General features: G+C 39.3%; 1 protein-coding gene across 3 annotated transcripts; it reads left to right on the top strand.

The window, feature by feature from the left end:
- The first annotated feature begins 83 nt into the window (after window positions 1-83).
- Window positions 84-16,452, top strand: LOC128885654 (la-related protein 1B). 3 transcript variants are annotated; one of them, XM_054139796.1, is made up of 17 exons: window positions 84-2,071; window positions 7,129-7,202; window positions 7,420-7,473; window positions 7,827-7,989; window positions 8,092-8,196; window positions 8,313-8,488; window positions 8,767-8,891; window positions 9,029-9,218; window positions 9,510-10,076; window positions 10,162-10,313; window positions 10,473-10,701; window positions 10,783-10,950; window positions 11,049-11,308; window positions 11,443-11,603; window positions 11,842-12,096; window positions 12,350-12,483; window positions 12,641-16,452. In XM_054139796.1, exons 1-17 carry the CDS (start codon window positions 1,201-1,203, stop codon window positions 13,136-13,138), a joined length of 4,182 nt encoding a protein of 1,393 aa, XP_053995771.1. In that variant the 5' UTR covers window positions 84-1,200; the 3' UTR covers window positions 13,139-16,452. The 3 variants fall into 3 exon arrangements, with proteins under 3 accessions (XP_053995771.1, XP_053995770.1, XP_053995772.1); XM_054139795.1 differs by having other exon boundaries at window positions 7,824-7,989; XM_054139797.1 differs by lacking the exon at window positions 84-2,071 and adding an exon at window positions 5,029-5,731 and having other exon boundaries at window positions 7,824-7,989.
- The last annotated feature ends 606 nt before the right edge of the window (window positions 16,453-17,058 follow it).

The following is a 17,058-nucleotide window of genomic DNA, read 5'->3' as shown; positions in this document are numbered from 1 at the left end:
CATTGAGGAAAGAGGAAGTGGAGTGGCGTTACCTAGCGGAGTTGCGGTAAAGTCGAGCCAACCGGATGCTTCGTAGCCGCTTGCGTAAAGGCCAGGAGCCAGCGTTGGCCACATGTGTTTTACGGACCGCTTTTCCGTGGAAAAAGATCGCCGAAAATGCCGTGTTTACGTAATCTGTGGTAACGTGACGTTAAAAACGGTGCTCTTGAACTCGCTAAGGTTGTGAGAAAATTTCTCGGCTAATGTTGAAAGCAAATCGGGAGGAAAACTTGCGAATCGTATAGGATATCCGCGAGAAAGAAAAATTATTCGTAACAACGAGGTGTAGTTTAGCTGTCTGCTAGCTCTCTTAATCATATTTCGTGCAAGTACGTTCTTTATCTTGGTGCGTTTTCTCGCCAAAGTTTCGTCCTGGAACAGGTAAAAGAACATTGTTCGATAACTCTGTATAGTGCCGGTGGATTTTCACTCGTTTCATGAAATCGCCGAGTCAGCATACTCTTAACCACGCAACTTGGAGATCGCGCCTCGTGCACATCGTGTTTCAAGTTGTTCGAATGTATTCTTTGAATGCGACAAATCGCGTTGTATGAACGCGAGCTTTCGCACGGTTAATTTGTTCGGTTCCTCGGTCGAATATCGAAAAGATTGTGACACGTGAGTAGGAAGATAGATATTCGGAGGATATTTGGTAACGACCGCGTGCGTGCACGCTGCGCCTTCTGGAAAGAGTCGAGCGATCCGATCCGATCCGATCCGATCCCTCGTGACGAGTCTTTCGAGTGGGCGTTCTCTGTTGTTTCGTGTTGCCAGAAGGGATCGACGTCCGTCGTCATTCGTCGTATATATCAAAAAGTTTTCGTGAAAAATTGAATCGTACAAGTTGGTGGCAAACTGCACGAACTCGAAGCAGACATGCGTTCGGTTCACGGGGTGGAGGATACCGTAAGGTTGGTGCTTTAAAGCCGCACCGACGCCGACGCCGACGCCGACGCGAACGCGGACGCAGCAGATATTTTCAATATTTTCATTGTCGCGGGGAAACTGCTCGGCTGGATTAATGTGTCCGAGAGTGCTCGACCTTTCTCAGGACTCCTCGACCGCCTGAGAGGTAGCAACGTCCTGTACAAATATTATTCGAGTTAGATTGGTCGTGCGTCCGGACCTCGTGTTTTTGTCTTTCGGCGCGTATCGTTCAAGATGGCGGCCAAGGTGGCCACCGGCGCTCAGGGAAGTACCGATAGAGAAGAGGGCCCTGGAGTCTCTTACGCAAGTATCCTAAACTCGAAGAGCGGAAACGAGAATCGAGCTTCCAACACCAAGGGTAACAATAAGGAAAACATTGGCGGTCAGGTATCCCAGCAAATAGTACTCGTCAAGGATTACGTGTCTTTGCAAAATTTAACTGGCAAAGGGAAATGTTATCAGAGAAGCGCGAGGAGATTCAATCCGCACACCAAATTGGATAAACCTTACGAAAACGAATTGCTACCTTCGATCGAAACCAATCGAAATCAATCGATCGCACGAAAGGATGGAAAGGTCGAGCAGCAACAACAACAACAACAACAACAACAACAACAACAAGATACTCGTCCCGAGATCGAGCAGGTGAACGGTGATATAGGAGGCAACGGAGAATTTCAGACGGTAGCACCAAAAAGCGCTAGGAGGAAGGAAAAATTACGGGAACAGCATAGAGAGCATAGAGAACGACATAGGCATAGAGATCACAGACATCCACTACGTGGTCACAGCGAAAGTAACGAGAGATCCCACAAGGAACGCGATCGTGGAGATAGAATCAATCTGGATCATCTCGGTGGAACTAAAGAAGCCATAAGAGATAAAGAAGATGCTGAGCTCGAGTCGGAAGCTCAAACTCAGCAGCCGATTAAATACATAGAGGCTCCCCTGCCTACCGTCAATCCTTGGACCAAAAGTAAAGCTACTATACAAGCAGTGTCTACAAATTCTAATGCCAGCGTGCCTTCCGCAAGTCTAACCACTGTTGAAAAACAAAACGATAAAGAGAAGAGGGTACTTCAACCGCAACAACAGGAAATTGTTGGTGAGTGTAAACGTATGTTGGATGGCTAATGCATTATTTCAAGTAAAGCTAACGAGTATTGGCATAAAAAATATTTGCTTAAGTTGTAGCATCGGTTTCAAGCTTCGGAACTGTTTTATCTTTCAAACAAAAGCTACAAATATTCTATCGTCTTTGCGAAGAAAATATTATTTTTATATTCTCCCATCGAGATACGTTGTTCAACTTGTAAAGGCACGCATTTAAGTTTCATAATGGCAAACGTTTTATTTACGGATACTTTGATTTTTTATTATATTTCAAGAAACTCATAAATGTTTGAAATCACACGCAACGATCCCGTAAACTTTTCGATAACAACATATCGGTAGAATATATTCGTATGCTTTTTTTGTTTTTATTTGAATTACTTAAAAATAAAGTACAAGATGGAATTTCAGATATAAATTATAGGATTCGTGCATCAAGTGCAATTTTTATCTTCGAAATATGCTTATACACGTTTAGGTGCACATTCTTAAAATGTGTAATAAATATAATAAGTTTTTATAAATACAATGGGTGTATAAATGGGAAACTAATACAAGGCTCTATAAAATTTCAAGTACTTTTACTTGGTGTGGTGTTTGTATTAAAGTGGCCTTGTACTTTGTACGTATGGTGAAAAGAGGCTCTTATCAAGTTGGGGAATATGGAATTATTGTACATTTCTGCTTCTTCAAAAATATTACCGATACGAGGCAAATATTTAGGAAGTGGGGAGGGAGGGCTCTGTAATAACTCGATATAAATTACACAATTATTTCTTTAACATAATAACGTAAAGTTATTTGGTATGTAATAAAAAAAAAGTTTGATTGTTTTACTAAAGTATAGCGAACTATTAAAATTGATCGTGTTCCAAGTACGTTGGAAAAAGTTTATTTTCTAATAATTATGTTATTTGACGATGAAAGCGTGTGTGTTCGGGGTGCATGGAGACTGTACGTGCGTGTAGTCGAGGTGTTTCATCGTTAGAACGATAATACTGTACGAATATTGGTATCGTATCGTATGTCCGATTCGACGGTCTTATCTATTCACCGCCAACCAGTTATCCGTACACGTGGCAAAGAAAATAACTATGCTGGCAATCGTGTCTCGACACGTTGCGTATGGCGAATTTTTTCTCCATTTGCATCTAGAACATTTTTGATTCACTTTCCGATTGCTGTCTTTCAAATTCATTAAATGCTGAAAGACGAGGCTCGCGAAGGCAGCTGAATTAATTAGCAGACCCGAGTTTGTAATTCGTAACCGAATCACGTTCTTCGCTGTAATCTAGACATTCACTTTTGAATTCCTCTGGCATTCGTTTAATCGATGAACAGGTAACACGATCTTGTACATCGGTAGTATGCAAAAGTACCATTTCTTGGAAAGATTTGGATCGTAATAGCAGTGACTCGAAAAACTTTATCCGAGCGAGATAAGAAGGCGTAACGTAAAGATGCCTAACGATAAGTTGTTATATCTACAAGAAAACAATGTACAGTTATCCATCCGAGTGTTTGATATACATATGTACATTATACATACATTGAAATGTGTCGCAGAAAGCGAGAGTGGTGAGAGGAAACTCGTTTCGGAACGCCAGATCTTGTATATGTATACCTTCGATCCAAGTAGAATCGTAAAGGGCAATGAATGTCTGTATGTGTCGAGCAAGTATATGATGTATTTCGAAGGAAAGTAGAAAGAAAAGAAAACGAGGCAAAGTGTCGAGATCATTTTCTTTTTCTTTCGGGTCCGTTATACTCGAGTCCGTGTATGTATAGTAGGTTAAAGTACGCGTAGAAGAGGGTAATATCGACGAGTACTTATCAGATATCGTATATCGTTTATACTCGTTGGCTACTTAACATTGATTTTTCTGTTCTATACTACGTGTGCATGGATACATTTCATTTTAATACGCGACCAAGCGTATTTTCTTTAAGCATACGTAGCTATGCTTCTTGTATGGTACACCATCGTACACCAATGATTCGTTTCAACGACAAGTTTATGTATCCAATTGACCGGAAACTATTAGGCGAACGTGTTTCCGTAGCATTCTAGTGCCGGCTGGTTATCGATGTAACATACCATTGGTTGCTACCAAACTTGATGATTAGTGCGTACATTCGTAGAATTGGCATTTATTAAGAATGAGTTACAAAGGTAGAACGAAATAAGGTAAATTTAAACATTTTATAGACCAATGTATGATATTTATTGTTTAAATATATATATATCTCAATTTTAATCTTGAAATTACCTCTTTTCACTAGAGACGGACGGACTCGCGACAGTCGCGACAGCTTGAGGATAATGCGCGTAGCGAGCGCGGCGGTCGGAGGAGCTGTGTACATGGTGTCGTAGACAAGTGTCAAGAGAGTTTGTTTGCGACTAGTATAGGAGCGAGCGAGGGTTATATTTGAAATGGTGTCGCTAAAATATGTGTTTGTACATGTACTCGTTGTCAGTTGGTTAAAAGCATTTAAAAGCTGACGATAAAGTATGGGTAAAACGTGGAACCGTTGTAAACAATGCATTATTTAATAATCTATCTATGATCTATCGATCGATATCGCTCAATCAGCAGGAAATCATCTCCATTTGCTGATTGTAGGAAAAAGATGAAAGCTGCGTTCAATGCTGGTTGCATGTTGCACGTTAAAGGCCAGCGAAGCAGCTAAAGAACGTGGTTGGTGGGTGCAATGCAAGCCTCGTTCAATTCTCGGCCTTCGTTTGCTTGCCAGCTCAGTGCACCGTTGACTTTCGACCGCGATCGACCGATAGAATGGCAAGCTTTTCGTCCGATTGTTTGTCGCAGATAAATCGTTTCTGTAGAAATCATTAGCGAACAAGTACGAAGAAAATTCTGTTGAAAACGAGCTTTAGCGGTAGTCGTGCTTATTACTATACGGTATGGAAATGTTTATAACGCATAACAAGAAGAACATGCGCTATCAATTTCTAGTCGGTGTCGTTGGTATTCGTTTGCAAGGACGTTGAAATAAAACTCGATGAAACAATTTACGGCATCTATTCGATACTACTCGAGGTGTTATATTTTCAACAATATTTTTCTCTTTTACGCTTCGTTCCATTCGTCACTGTGTATTATATTTGGTTTCTCTGTAACCGATGCAAACGTGACTTGTATGTATACGCTATATCATATACCCTTTTTCCCCATTTGGAAAAACATTCATGATAAAGTGAATAAAGAGAAAAAGTGCAGAAACACCTGTTGCGTTGCTTCGAAGGCTGTTGTACCTTGTACGACGATAAAGTGACTGGTTGGTTGGTTGGTTGGTTGGTTGGTTGGTTAGTTATTCGGTGTTATTATACGTATGTGTGCGCGCCTTGTATCGCGTTCGTTGAATTACGAGAGTTTTATCGGGTTCTCGTTGCTTTTCGTTCTCGCCAAGTATCGGTTTACGCGTGTCCATGTTTACATAAACATTACGCAAAAGCTTCAAGTGTCTTCTCCTTTGTACAAGCGGTGCGAAACAACGCGAAACGAAGCGAAGCCTAGCGAGAATACTCGAGAGCGTCTAACGAGATGGTTATAGATATTTCGCGGATGAAGAAAGCTTATGCTTGCGATAGAAACGATGAAGATGAAGAAATATAAACGCAACGTCGGCCAACGTGAGTTTTTGGTTTCTCGGTCCTTGTATCTCGTATCTCTTTCCATTTTTCGACCGAATAGTACTTGGTAACGAGTCTAATAATATGGAAAAAAACAAAGTCATTCGCGATAACACCATTCGCCAAGTTGCGGTTGTTTACAAGGAACGTTGAAACCGATTTACCATTATTATTTCGCCGTAGATCGGTCTCATGAACAAACTTGGCAACAAGACAAAATCGCGAGGTAAACTCCAACGAGATAATGCTCCAAGATAGCTCGTGTAGCCAACAACCGATGACGATGCGTGCGTCAGACTCGAAATTCGGCTCTCGACCGTCGACTCGTCGAACCGGAAAGTAGAAAATAACACGATCGAGAATGATGTTTTTCTCTACTCTATCGTAAACACCTTTCGAGCCTGGAATAGTTTGCTCGTGATTCCGAGAAATCGGATCGGATCGGATCGGTTCGGTTCGGTTCGGTTCGGATCATATCACTACGAACAGAGCATTTTTGCTTTTTTTCTAAGGTGACACCGTATCGTACTACATACTAGATGGTGTTTTTTTTCCCGTTTCTTTCTCACACTTTACACTAATTTAATACATACATACACGTACATATTAAACCACGGTGTTTGGAATGTTGGTTACGAGGAATAACATGGACACGATATCAAAATGAAGTTTTCTCTGTTAGATAAACCGGTATTGAATTAAAGAAAATTAATGTAGATACGGTTAAAAGACTTGCCTATGGTTCGTTTGTCTCTGAGATAATCGAGATCGTAAGACGAGGAGCCGCGCGCAGTGGCAAGTTACTTTCGCTTTCGCTTTCGCTTTCGCTTTCGCTTTCGTGTCGATTTGTGTTTTTCAAGCGAACGAAAGATTGACTCGAATGAAAACGGGGTCAACGAGCAAATCTACGGTTGTATCAGTTGCGTAACAAGTTGTGGTTAGTGTAGAGTCGAGCTGTTTGTCGCTAACCGAGGCTGGATTGTTTATTTATAGAAAATAAGGAAATCGATTATCAACGTCGAGGCTTTTCGCGAAGAATTTCGGGAAACGTATACGAAATGTTTGAAATGTTCTCGAGTTGAAAATCGTTTTAACCTGAAAACGATTAATGGCAATTACCGATTATTACAGCGCTTACCACGTAACGTTCTTTTTCACGACTATTCTTCAAACTGTTTCTCTGTAATGCGCACGATTATACATAGATAAAAATATTTACGAAATACACGCCAGCGGTCTGTACAAAGATAGCAGAGGTCACGAAATATTTGAACGGGTTATACGACTTTTGTTGGAAAATTTGATGTCGAAACGTGTATCGGTACCGGTATGTAGGTACCGTACCTATGTATATGTAGCGTTGATGGAACATTTTGTGGTTTTTTTTCTTGTTGCAGAAAATGGTATCAATGGGGGAAATGAACCAACTATAATCACAGCTACGAAAGATAGAAGAAAATTGAATCAAAAGGTAAGACTATGTACGACATGAGAGTAATAGTCTCGAGTGGATAAACGTACAGTTCATATTCGTAAATAGGCATATATTATAGTTTCGACAAAATGTTAAAAGGCATTTTTTACCCTTTGTACAGAGCCGGCAGCCATGTTACTTTGATCGGTAACATTTTTCTTTCGTTTTATACAACATTTATAGAATATTACAATTTAGCTGGTATATTTAACAGGCGAGCGACTTCTCGGACATCGGCGATTGGCCAACCTTGGGTGCTCAAGGAGAGGTAAGTTATCCTTTTTCTTACCGTTTACTTACGATACTTAAATTCTTTGAATAATTCACTTTTAACATCACATTCGGTTATTTTCAAGAAAACTATGACTAAAATAAAACTAATGCAAATGCTAGAACTCGTAGAGTATCGTTTTGTACCAACGAGCGTAGATGCTTTGCTAGAGTAACGTTGAATGCGATTACCTTACCGACTTGGATCCTTTTTCCACGTACCGTTATCGTGTTCGTACACTAATTTCCCATACCGCTAAAATTATATCGAATATTTGTACGATTCACGCTCTGTTCTCTTTGGATCTTGTTCAAAAGTATCGATAGACAAGGAATATTTGTTATTAGAAGAAAACAACGGTGACAACACAGAAGCAAAATGGTGTCGTCGAACAAAATAACGTCAAAGAAGGTAGTGGAACTCTAGAAAACAGAGGAAAGGAGAACAAGGAACAGAATCACTGCCAAGATGACAGCGACGACCACACGGATGCCAATGAAAAGAAAAAGAAAGGTATTCCTTTTGTAACCTTTTCCCTGTTAAGAATCATCATAACAACAACAACAGCTAAAACAACAATACAGATATTTAACCGTTTATTTGCAATTGTTGCAGTGAGTAAACAAAAGTGGGTACCACTGGAAATTGATATAACGAAGAATCGAAGCAAACGAGATCGTTCTCCAAAATACCATAACCAAAGGGAAAAGAACGGGGAAGGTGTGTAATATACATATTTATACTTTTTTGTTAACTCTTGTATCGTCGTCCATACGAATGTAGAGCCGTCAAGTACTATTGGTTGGTATCAATCTGGAATTGTTCGGTTTCAACAGAAACGGACTCGTACAGAGATAGAGAGCATAACAGGACGGGATATAGTACGAGAGGTGGACGCGGTGGATGGAGTTACAGATGGAGAGGAGGACGAGGTGGACGGGGCACGTATCGCGGTACCTTTAGACACAGGCATGATCAAGACTATTCAAATTACTCGGCAGACTATATGCAGGTGATTTCATACGTTATATCTTATATTACCTATCTTGCATACAAAACTATATCGGACTTTTTATGCATTATACATATGTACATGTATATGTACATGTATATGAATGTATATTAGTCGAGCAACCAAGTATAAATATTACGAAAATGATGAAACATTTATGGGAATCTCTCAGAGTAACCGCTGACGACATAGCGAGAGTAGATCTGACATGTTAAATCGTTGGATAAAAAGGTACGAGTCTACAAAATATAGTATTTCAAAGTAGCACGTTTTTACAGATGAATAAATATGGACATCTGGATCCCGCTTATATGATACCTTACATGGGAACATTTTATTTCAGTAATACAAATTACATTAACGTAGACACAACGACGCTCAAGGAATATATAAGAAATCAGATGTGAGTTTGTAACAATTCATTTAATAAGAAGCAACGAAAGTAGTAAACGTTCAACGTTCAACGTTCAACGTTCAACGTTCAACGTTCGACGTTGCAGTAATCGCTTACCATATAATATATAACATACAACTTTGCAGAGAATATTACTTTAGCGAGGAGAATCTTTTAAGAGACTTTTTCCTGCGTCGCAAAATGGATGGACAAGGCTTTTTACCCATTACTTTAATTGCTTCCTTTCGTCGTGTACAAATTTTAACGACAGACGTGGCTCTTGTTATCGAAGCAATTATGGAATCTGACAAACTAGAATTGGTGGATGGATTGAAGGTATAACCAATTCGTTTTAAACATCTTTAATACGATAGCACAATTTCCAAGTAATCTCCGCTTACGTCTCATACGTGTATCGGATTCAAGATTTGTGCTAAAGCAAATAGAAGAGGATTCGCTGACACCATTAGGGCTTCGAGTCCGATGAATGGCGTTTGAAAGTAGACCTCCTCACAAATAAAACTTTAACAATGAAATATTTACAAAGTTACTCGAGTATTATCTACAGTTGAAAATTGTTTGATAAATGTTCTTTACGTAAATTAATATGGTTGTTTCATGTCGCAGGTAAGAACGAAAACAGATCCCTTAAAGTGGCCCATCTTGGACGCAGCTGGAAATCCTATCTTTTCGGAGTCGTCCGATACTTCGAATCCGACACAAAACGAAGTAATACTTTCCACGTCCGAATCCGACTTTTGTCCCGTTGCTAGACCCTTACCAACGATTCCTATTCCCCCAGTTCCACGTATTCTTCAATCCAACCAGATTATCTCGACGGTAGGAAGGGTCAGCGAATCGGAAAGTATATCCTCGTCGATAGGCGACAGTTTAAATCCTGATGTACCAGAGTTCATACCGAACGAATTGACGAGCAAAAACACCGAACCTATCCTACCTGACAGCAAACAACAAATATGCCAAACAACAAACGAGGAACGCGAGAAATCGTGTAACCCGAAAAGCATTCCAGCACTATCGGCTAATAATTCGACAACGTCTCTCTACGGCAATGCATCTTTCAAGCCAGATGGTAAAACGTCCCCAACGGCCATGTGCTCGAATTCAAGTCGACCGATACAGGTACAAATCAACGGCGAGTCGCAATTGACGAGCGATAACGTTTGGAAAGAGGTAATTTATTTTATCGCACGACATTGCTTATCTCGTAATTTAGAAATGTTTGCGCAATAATCGTGTTCATAAAAAACTACAATAGGTAAGACGAAGAGTAAAACCGTCGCACAAGGAGAAGAACGAAGAAAGAGAGAAAAACGTTAAAAACGAAGAAAGAGAGGAGCTAGACTTTCAATTTGACGAGGAACTCGATACGCCACCCCCAACCGGCCGACACAATGCTTTTTCAGAATGGTTTGTTCTTGCTATTTCTTCAACATTTTTCCCTACATGCTGTTACTCGTTACCCGTTACCCGTTACCCGTTACCCGTTACCCGTTACCCGTTACCCGTTTACAACGAATAACCGATTTTCCTTAAAATGTACGAATTGACAAGTAAGAAAATATGCAGGTCCGAAGACGAAGAAGATTACGAATTGTCAGACAAGGATTTAAATAAACTTTTAATCTTCACGCAAACAACAGTGCCTATCTCGACGACACGAATTCCAAAACACGAGGGTCACGATCGAACCGGCGATTGGACAACCAGAGTGAAAATGACCCAGGTTCTCGAACAAGCAATCAACGATGGATTGTATTACTACGAGGAAGACTTATGGACGAAAGATGGTCAAAGAGTAAGTTGAGCATTAATTTGATAATATATCTTCGAGTTGAAATAAATTTTCAGAATTTAAAAGTCCCTTATTACTTGGCAGTACGGATCTTGTTCGTCGATCGGAAGTTACAAAACGGTTAATGTGATTAGTCAGGAAGATTTTGAAAAAATGGCACCTAAAGCACCTAAGAAAACTAATCCGGAAGTTCCTCCTCCACCTCCATCCGCGATAGAAGACATGGAGGTGTCACAATCGCTCCCAACACAGGTAATACATTTTTCTTTCGATAGATGTTTGTTTGGTTGGCGAATCTTACGCAATCTTCCGATGCTGATATACATATATAATATTTCTGTGGAAATTAGGTGCCAATAGTTATGGATAGTCAAGAGAAAAGGGATCGTCGAACAGATAGAAATCGGTGGAATGATAAACCGGGACGAAGTAGAAGCGGTAGAAGAGCGGTAGTTCCTCGTTTCTTTGCTGTAGTAAAAGACGAACCTTCGGTCGATCCTAGAACTCCGCGGAAAAGAAAAACTCGGCATAGCAATAACCCGCCCGTTGAACATCACGTCGGTTGGATCATGGATGTTCGAGAGCATCGACCGCGTACATATTCTACAGGGTACGTTTACGTTCATTTACGTACAACAACAACAACAACAACAACAACAACAACAACAATAATAATAATAATAATAATAATTGATTACGTTAATTTAGTCATTGCAATAATATACATCGGATCGGATATTTCAGAAGTAGCGCAGGAACGAGTCCTAACGAAGGTTACCTCGCGAGTAGTTACGGAAGCGCGCCGCAATCGGTGCCTACCTTTCAGCATCCGAGTCACGCTCTTTTGAAAGAGAATGGTTTTACTCAACAAGTTTACCACAAGTATCATTCGCGGTGCCTAAAAGGTAATACACCTACGTATCTATGTATATTTATATCGTGTTTAATTCGCAAACAGTTCATTTTATGATCCATACTAATATAACGATATCTTATGATGAATACCTTTATTTTTGTCTTCTTTTCCCGACTGAGGAACAATCGTGAAGAGAAAAGAGGATCTGACAATTTTCCGATCTATACAAAGCACGATCAGTTAAAAACACACAACAAACCTTTTCAGTTACATCCGTTTTGTTTTAGAACGCAAGAGACTTGGAATTGGACAATCACAAGAAATGAATACGCTCTTTCGTTTCTGGTCGTTCTTTCTACGGGAGAATTTCAATCGTACCATGTACGAGGAATTTAGGACTATAGCCAAAGAAGACGCCTGCGAAGGCTACCGATACGGTCTCGAGTGCCTTTTCAGATTCTACAGTTACGGTTTAGAGAAGAGATTCAGGCATCAACTTTATAAAGATTTTCAAGTCGAAACGATACAAGATTACGAAAGCGGTGAGTAATAAACTTGAAATAAATGCGATATAAGGTTAAGCACACAAATAGGTTGTTTAGCCATAGCCATCGTTGATAGCTAAGCGGTAAACTAGTGCGAAAGCAAATGATATGTTATGTCGATACCATGAGGATTCTTTTCTCGTGAGTGGTATTCTGCATAGCGATACACCGTTAGATTTAAATTTAGCAATAGAGTTTAGCAATAAAATGTTGCGCGTATATCGGAAAGGTTTTCGTTTTAATATTGTAGGTCAGTTGTATGGGCTAGAAAAGTTCTGGGCGTTCTTAAAGTATTACAAACAGGCTGATCAACTTCAAGTGGACTCGAAATTGCAGGAGTATTTGTCCAAATTTAAGAGCATCGAAGATTTCAGGGTTGTCGAAGTAAGTGTTTTTATTTTACGCGTACAGTCAATTCTTGTTATTATTTTTCCGACTCTTACCGTTTTCTCGTATAATCGATATTAGCTTGTACTCGTATGCAAGATTAACGGCGAATTATGATTATCGTAATGTCTCGTTAAATTGCTATTCGTTACAGCCGCAAATAAACGAAATGCTCCAAGGATTTGCTGCAAATTTGCGATCTCAGGCGTCGAAGAGGCGTAACAGAAGCGTCTCCGAAAGCGCGGGCGGTGGCAACGCTTCGCCAACGAGCAGAGTTCGTCGATTGTCCGGCGGTTCCAGCACCGTGACACTGCCAACTTCTAATTCCGAGAACAATTCCGCCGCACAAAAGTCTCGCGTGGACGCGGTGAATCTTACCCAATTTCGAAACAGAGCCGGTTCTTTCGGCTCTGGGCGATTGGGTCATTCCAGGAGACGAAACGACGTTTCCTCGTGTTCATCGAGTAGTCAGCGAGACCTTAGTAAACAGCAACCGCGTAGCAGACAGAATTCTGGCTCGTTCGCGAGACCTCAGGAAACGAGCAAACTACAAAATATCGTCAGGGATCGACTGCAGCCGACAGCCGGCAAGTCTGAGCAGACAAAGTTGGTAGCAGCCAAGACCGAGACCACCCCCATTTCTCAAAAGTGATGGGCTTAAAAAGGGAAGGGTAAGTGCACCTAGAGGCACTTGCTCGATTGCCAAAACGAATAAGTGCGTTACGCCCTCCTTGGAATAGGATACTTGTTCTAACGAAGAGAACGTCTCGTTTGAATAACACTACATATGCAGGAGTACACGGGATGTGTACTAGAGTATAAGAGGACAAGCACAATACACACTCTCTCTCTCTCTCTCTCTCTCTCTCTCTCTCTCTCTCTCTCTCTCTCTCTCCCTCCCCCTCTCTGTGCGTGTGTGTGTATGTGTCGCATGTGTCTCCCTCTCGCTACCCCCTCTCACACACGCGCGCGCGCCCGTGCACATATACACACGCGTATTCTCTTTGTCTCTCTGTATATAAAAATAAATGTCAGCCTTGACAATGAGAAGCGTTAGGAAAGAAATGAAGTGAAAACGCTAGAATGCAAAGATGGGAGAGGCACATTGTCGTACTTGCGAGAAAAGTTCATGGACATGTTCTTAAGGTAGTCCATTAAGGTTGTATTTACCGATATATCCGGCTATGCGCTTGCGTATTCGGGATGTACCCACACTCGAATTCAATTCTGCTTGGTTCGCGCTCAGTTTAGGGTGCTTGTGAAAGCCATAGGGAATAGATACAAGATCCAGAGTTAACGAGAAAACGCGGAAATATAGGCGTATAAAGAGCATGCAACGTTCGATATAGTCGATAAAATCATTTCTTCCTCAACAAAGGAAATAAAGTTATTCTGCCGGTATTGGACGTATCATTTGCAGATTACACGACCGTGTTTTCATCCAGTTTTTTTTCTATGAAAAGCAATTTATCGATTAGCTGTGAGAAGTGAAACATTCTTTTTTTTTTTGTTACTATGTTATCATTCACAGTTATCGTAAACAACCAAAACGCCAAACTATATTTCGAATAATAATTCAAGTCGAAATTCCAGCTTAACGAAGAGGTATCCCACTATTTATATATTGAAATGTTTGATAAATTAACGGTACTGAATATTCAACGCATTTGTTGGATCTCAAAATAGAATATAATTCTTTAAATAGTATACGACGTGAACATGTTCCTTTTTGGCCATTATTGCCATCGAGAAAGAAGAAACATGATTTAAAATTAATGCAATCAATATCGTTTATTATTCTTTTCGCGTCTATACTGAAAATTTCTATCGTTTCTTAGACAAAGCAACAAAAGTTACGTAGGGGTCGATGTGCAACTGAAATACAATTAAAATTCTGATTCTTGAAATGAAAGTTGTGAGTCATTACCAGCATTTAACGATGCATTGGAAACGTTACTACAAAATGTACAAATATTTTTACGGTAAAACGTGTTGGATTCTTAAAAAATGTGTCAAGTACGGTACATCGTATGTGTTTTAACATATATATTTTCATCCGTCTAATTGTCGACAACTATACGGGTTCTCCGTGTGACATTGTCTAATTTGTACAAAGCGTTGAGTCGATTGTGAAAAAAAAGTGAAAATGAAGATGCATCTATTTCGGTAAACGATTCCTTAGGAAACGACAATGAAATATGCGAACGATTTAACCGTTTGATCATTTAAATGCTTAAAGCATTCGAAGCGATTCTCTGAATTAAATAACAGAAGGAACGGGTCACGGTAGATCCTATGCTGACAAATGAAGTATGCTCAGTTCGTGACCGGTGCACTATAAAATATCATATTTTACCCATACAAAATTTATACAGCTGTTTGTATTATTATTATACATATATATATATATATTTCTTTTTTTTTTTTTTTTTCATTTTTAAACACATACATATCTTTGATATTATTCGTTAACGTTAAGCCAATATATTTGAAGCTGAACAAGAAAGGAAAAGAAACGTAGATGTCAACGTAATTTTATTATTTTTCTTTCCGCCAGCAACCACGGGATATTTTCATTGGCCCGTGTATTTGAATCGTTACGCATTCTATAGTTCTCATACTTGAAATACGGAGGTTTCGATTAAATATTTTTTCGAAACGTACTGGCCAGCTTCGATTAAATTTGAGTGAAATATTTGAAAAGGACGATAGATTTATTATGGCACAATTTTATCGAAACTTGAAATTGCTATTGTGATTTCATTATATTAGTATTTTCGTAGCTTTAGACGTAAAACTACTTTACCTACCTACTAATACAGGAAAATGGTGTCCATGGTCGTTGGTTTCTGTGCCAAGAGAAACTAAATGGAGAAATGGGTTTGCAATCGTGGTAGCAGTCTCTTCGTCGTCGTTTGATTTGGGGTTTTCATATCGCTAACGAACAACAACTTTTAACAGTTTAAAAAATAGAGATTTTTCTTCGATCCACGATACAATCACGATTCGGAAAGTTGAGAAGAAATTTGATTTCCGAAAGAAAGGATTGCATACGTTTACGCAAAGTTAACTGTAATGTTTCCATGAACGAGTAATATTGAATCGATAAGCTATTGTACAAAGTTGACAAGAATAAAATTGTGAAAGATGCTTCGCAAAGAATTGAGAAAGAAATGTGTAGGGGAACCGAACTGAAACAAAACTCTGAAATTCTGTTCTCGATTGGACGGAATTTTTTAATCATGCAACGAAAGCATTCAACTAATTAATAAATAAATTTGAAATCTAAGGCTCACTAGTTACGTAGAGGTATATTTAAGCATACGGCTATTTAGATATATAGGATTAGGTTAGGTAGAATTTGTAAGTGGGCAAAATTGGTCATCGAGCGCGGCAAATACGTGTAATCTCGATTAAGAAACGAGTAGATTTAAACGAATTGTATTATTTAAGAGAGGAAGCATAAACTAAAGATCGAATTCAGTAGAAAAATAACTCGAAATACGAATGGCTGGCTCATTCTCATAGTGCACACTATCTCGATACTCTTGATCGATCATTTTTAATAAACCGTGCTGTCTGGTTGATGGCGAAAGGGTTATAACGTCGCCATTAAATTACATCATACGCGAATCGTGGTATCTTTAACCTGCAGATCCGTTTTCTTTTTTCGTTCTTTTTTCCATGTACTAGTCACGCACTGAGTCAACGCGATTATCGGCTTGCAAAAGTCTCATTTGACAATGAAAGCGATATTTTGATTGGAATGTCAGCTTAATCATCGCTGTGGTCTGAATCATTTATGTTTTTTCATATAAGAATTTTGCTCGAGCGGATTTCGTATTTTCTGTATAAAATTGTAACGATTCCAAAACTGTAATATAAAAATATTCTGTTCGCTTACATTGTGTGCGATATACTTGTAATTCGGTAAGAAAAAAGAAATGAAAGAAAGGAAAAAACCAAGTTTTTTTGTTATTAATGGTCAATGAGAAAGTTTTTGTAGCAGAGCAAAGCGAAAAACCATAATCATAATCATTTTACAGAATCGTACATACGTCGCGAGTTGTTCTTTTTCGAACAAAACACTCGAGGTGGAAGACATTTCACGATATATGTTCCGAAGGCAACGATAAAAATGCAGCTCGACTAACTCTTGTGGAACTGTTTAGTTTTGTTTGTTTGTTTTTTTTCCCCCAAGAGATTTAAAGATAAAGAAAAAATATGTTCGATATAATCGATATCGTTGCGCTAATATAAATGATAAGAGGTAGAAGAGAGCGACTTAACGCACGCCTCTCTACTTTCTTTCTTCCCAATGTTGTCTTCCTCTTGTATTTTCATAAAATTCGCGTCTCGCGTTACACACGCTTCTTCTCCATACTTGTTCCGCGACTCGTTCGTTGGATAGTACGAAGTTGATTATCCTCTCTTAGTCTGAATTATTTAATCGATACTTGTTAGTTTTTTAAACGAGTTACGATTATGCGATATAGAAAAATATACTTTTATCAGCTGTGTTACGATTAATGAAATGCGTCGAGTTTTCTCAAGATATTTGTGCTCGTACTA

Source organism: Hylaeus anthracinus, unplaced genomic scaffold (genome assembly GCF_026225885.1).
Source record: "Hylaeus anthracinus isolate JK02 unplaced genomic scaffold, UHH_iyHylAnth1.0_haploid 11981, whole genome shotgun sequence".
Classification (NCBI taxonomy): domain Eukaryota; kingdom Metazoa; phylum Arthropoda; class Insecta; order Hymenoptera; family Colletidae; genus Hylaeus; species Hylaeus anthracinus.
The sequence above is the reverse complement of the archived record's forward strand: the minus strand, read 5'-3'. Positions and strand labels throughout refer to the sequence as shown.

Bases quoted from the DNA above. Each gene is read 5' to 3' on its own strand.
- LOC128885654 (XM_054139795.1), top strand. From the start codon at position 1,201: ATGGCGGCCAAGGTGGCCACCGGCGCTCAGGGAAGTACCGATAGAGAA. The intron at 8,892-9,028 runs GTGAGTTTGTAA...ACAACTTTGCAG, and splicing joins GAATATATAAGAAATCAGAT to AGAATATTACTTTAGCGAGG. The intron at 12,484-12,640 runs GTAAGTGTTTTT...TATTCGTTACAG, and splicing joins AAGATTTCAGGGTTGTCGAA to CCGCAAATAAACGAAATGCT.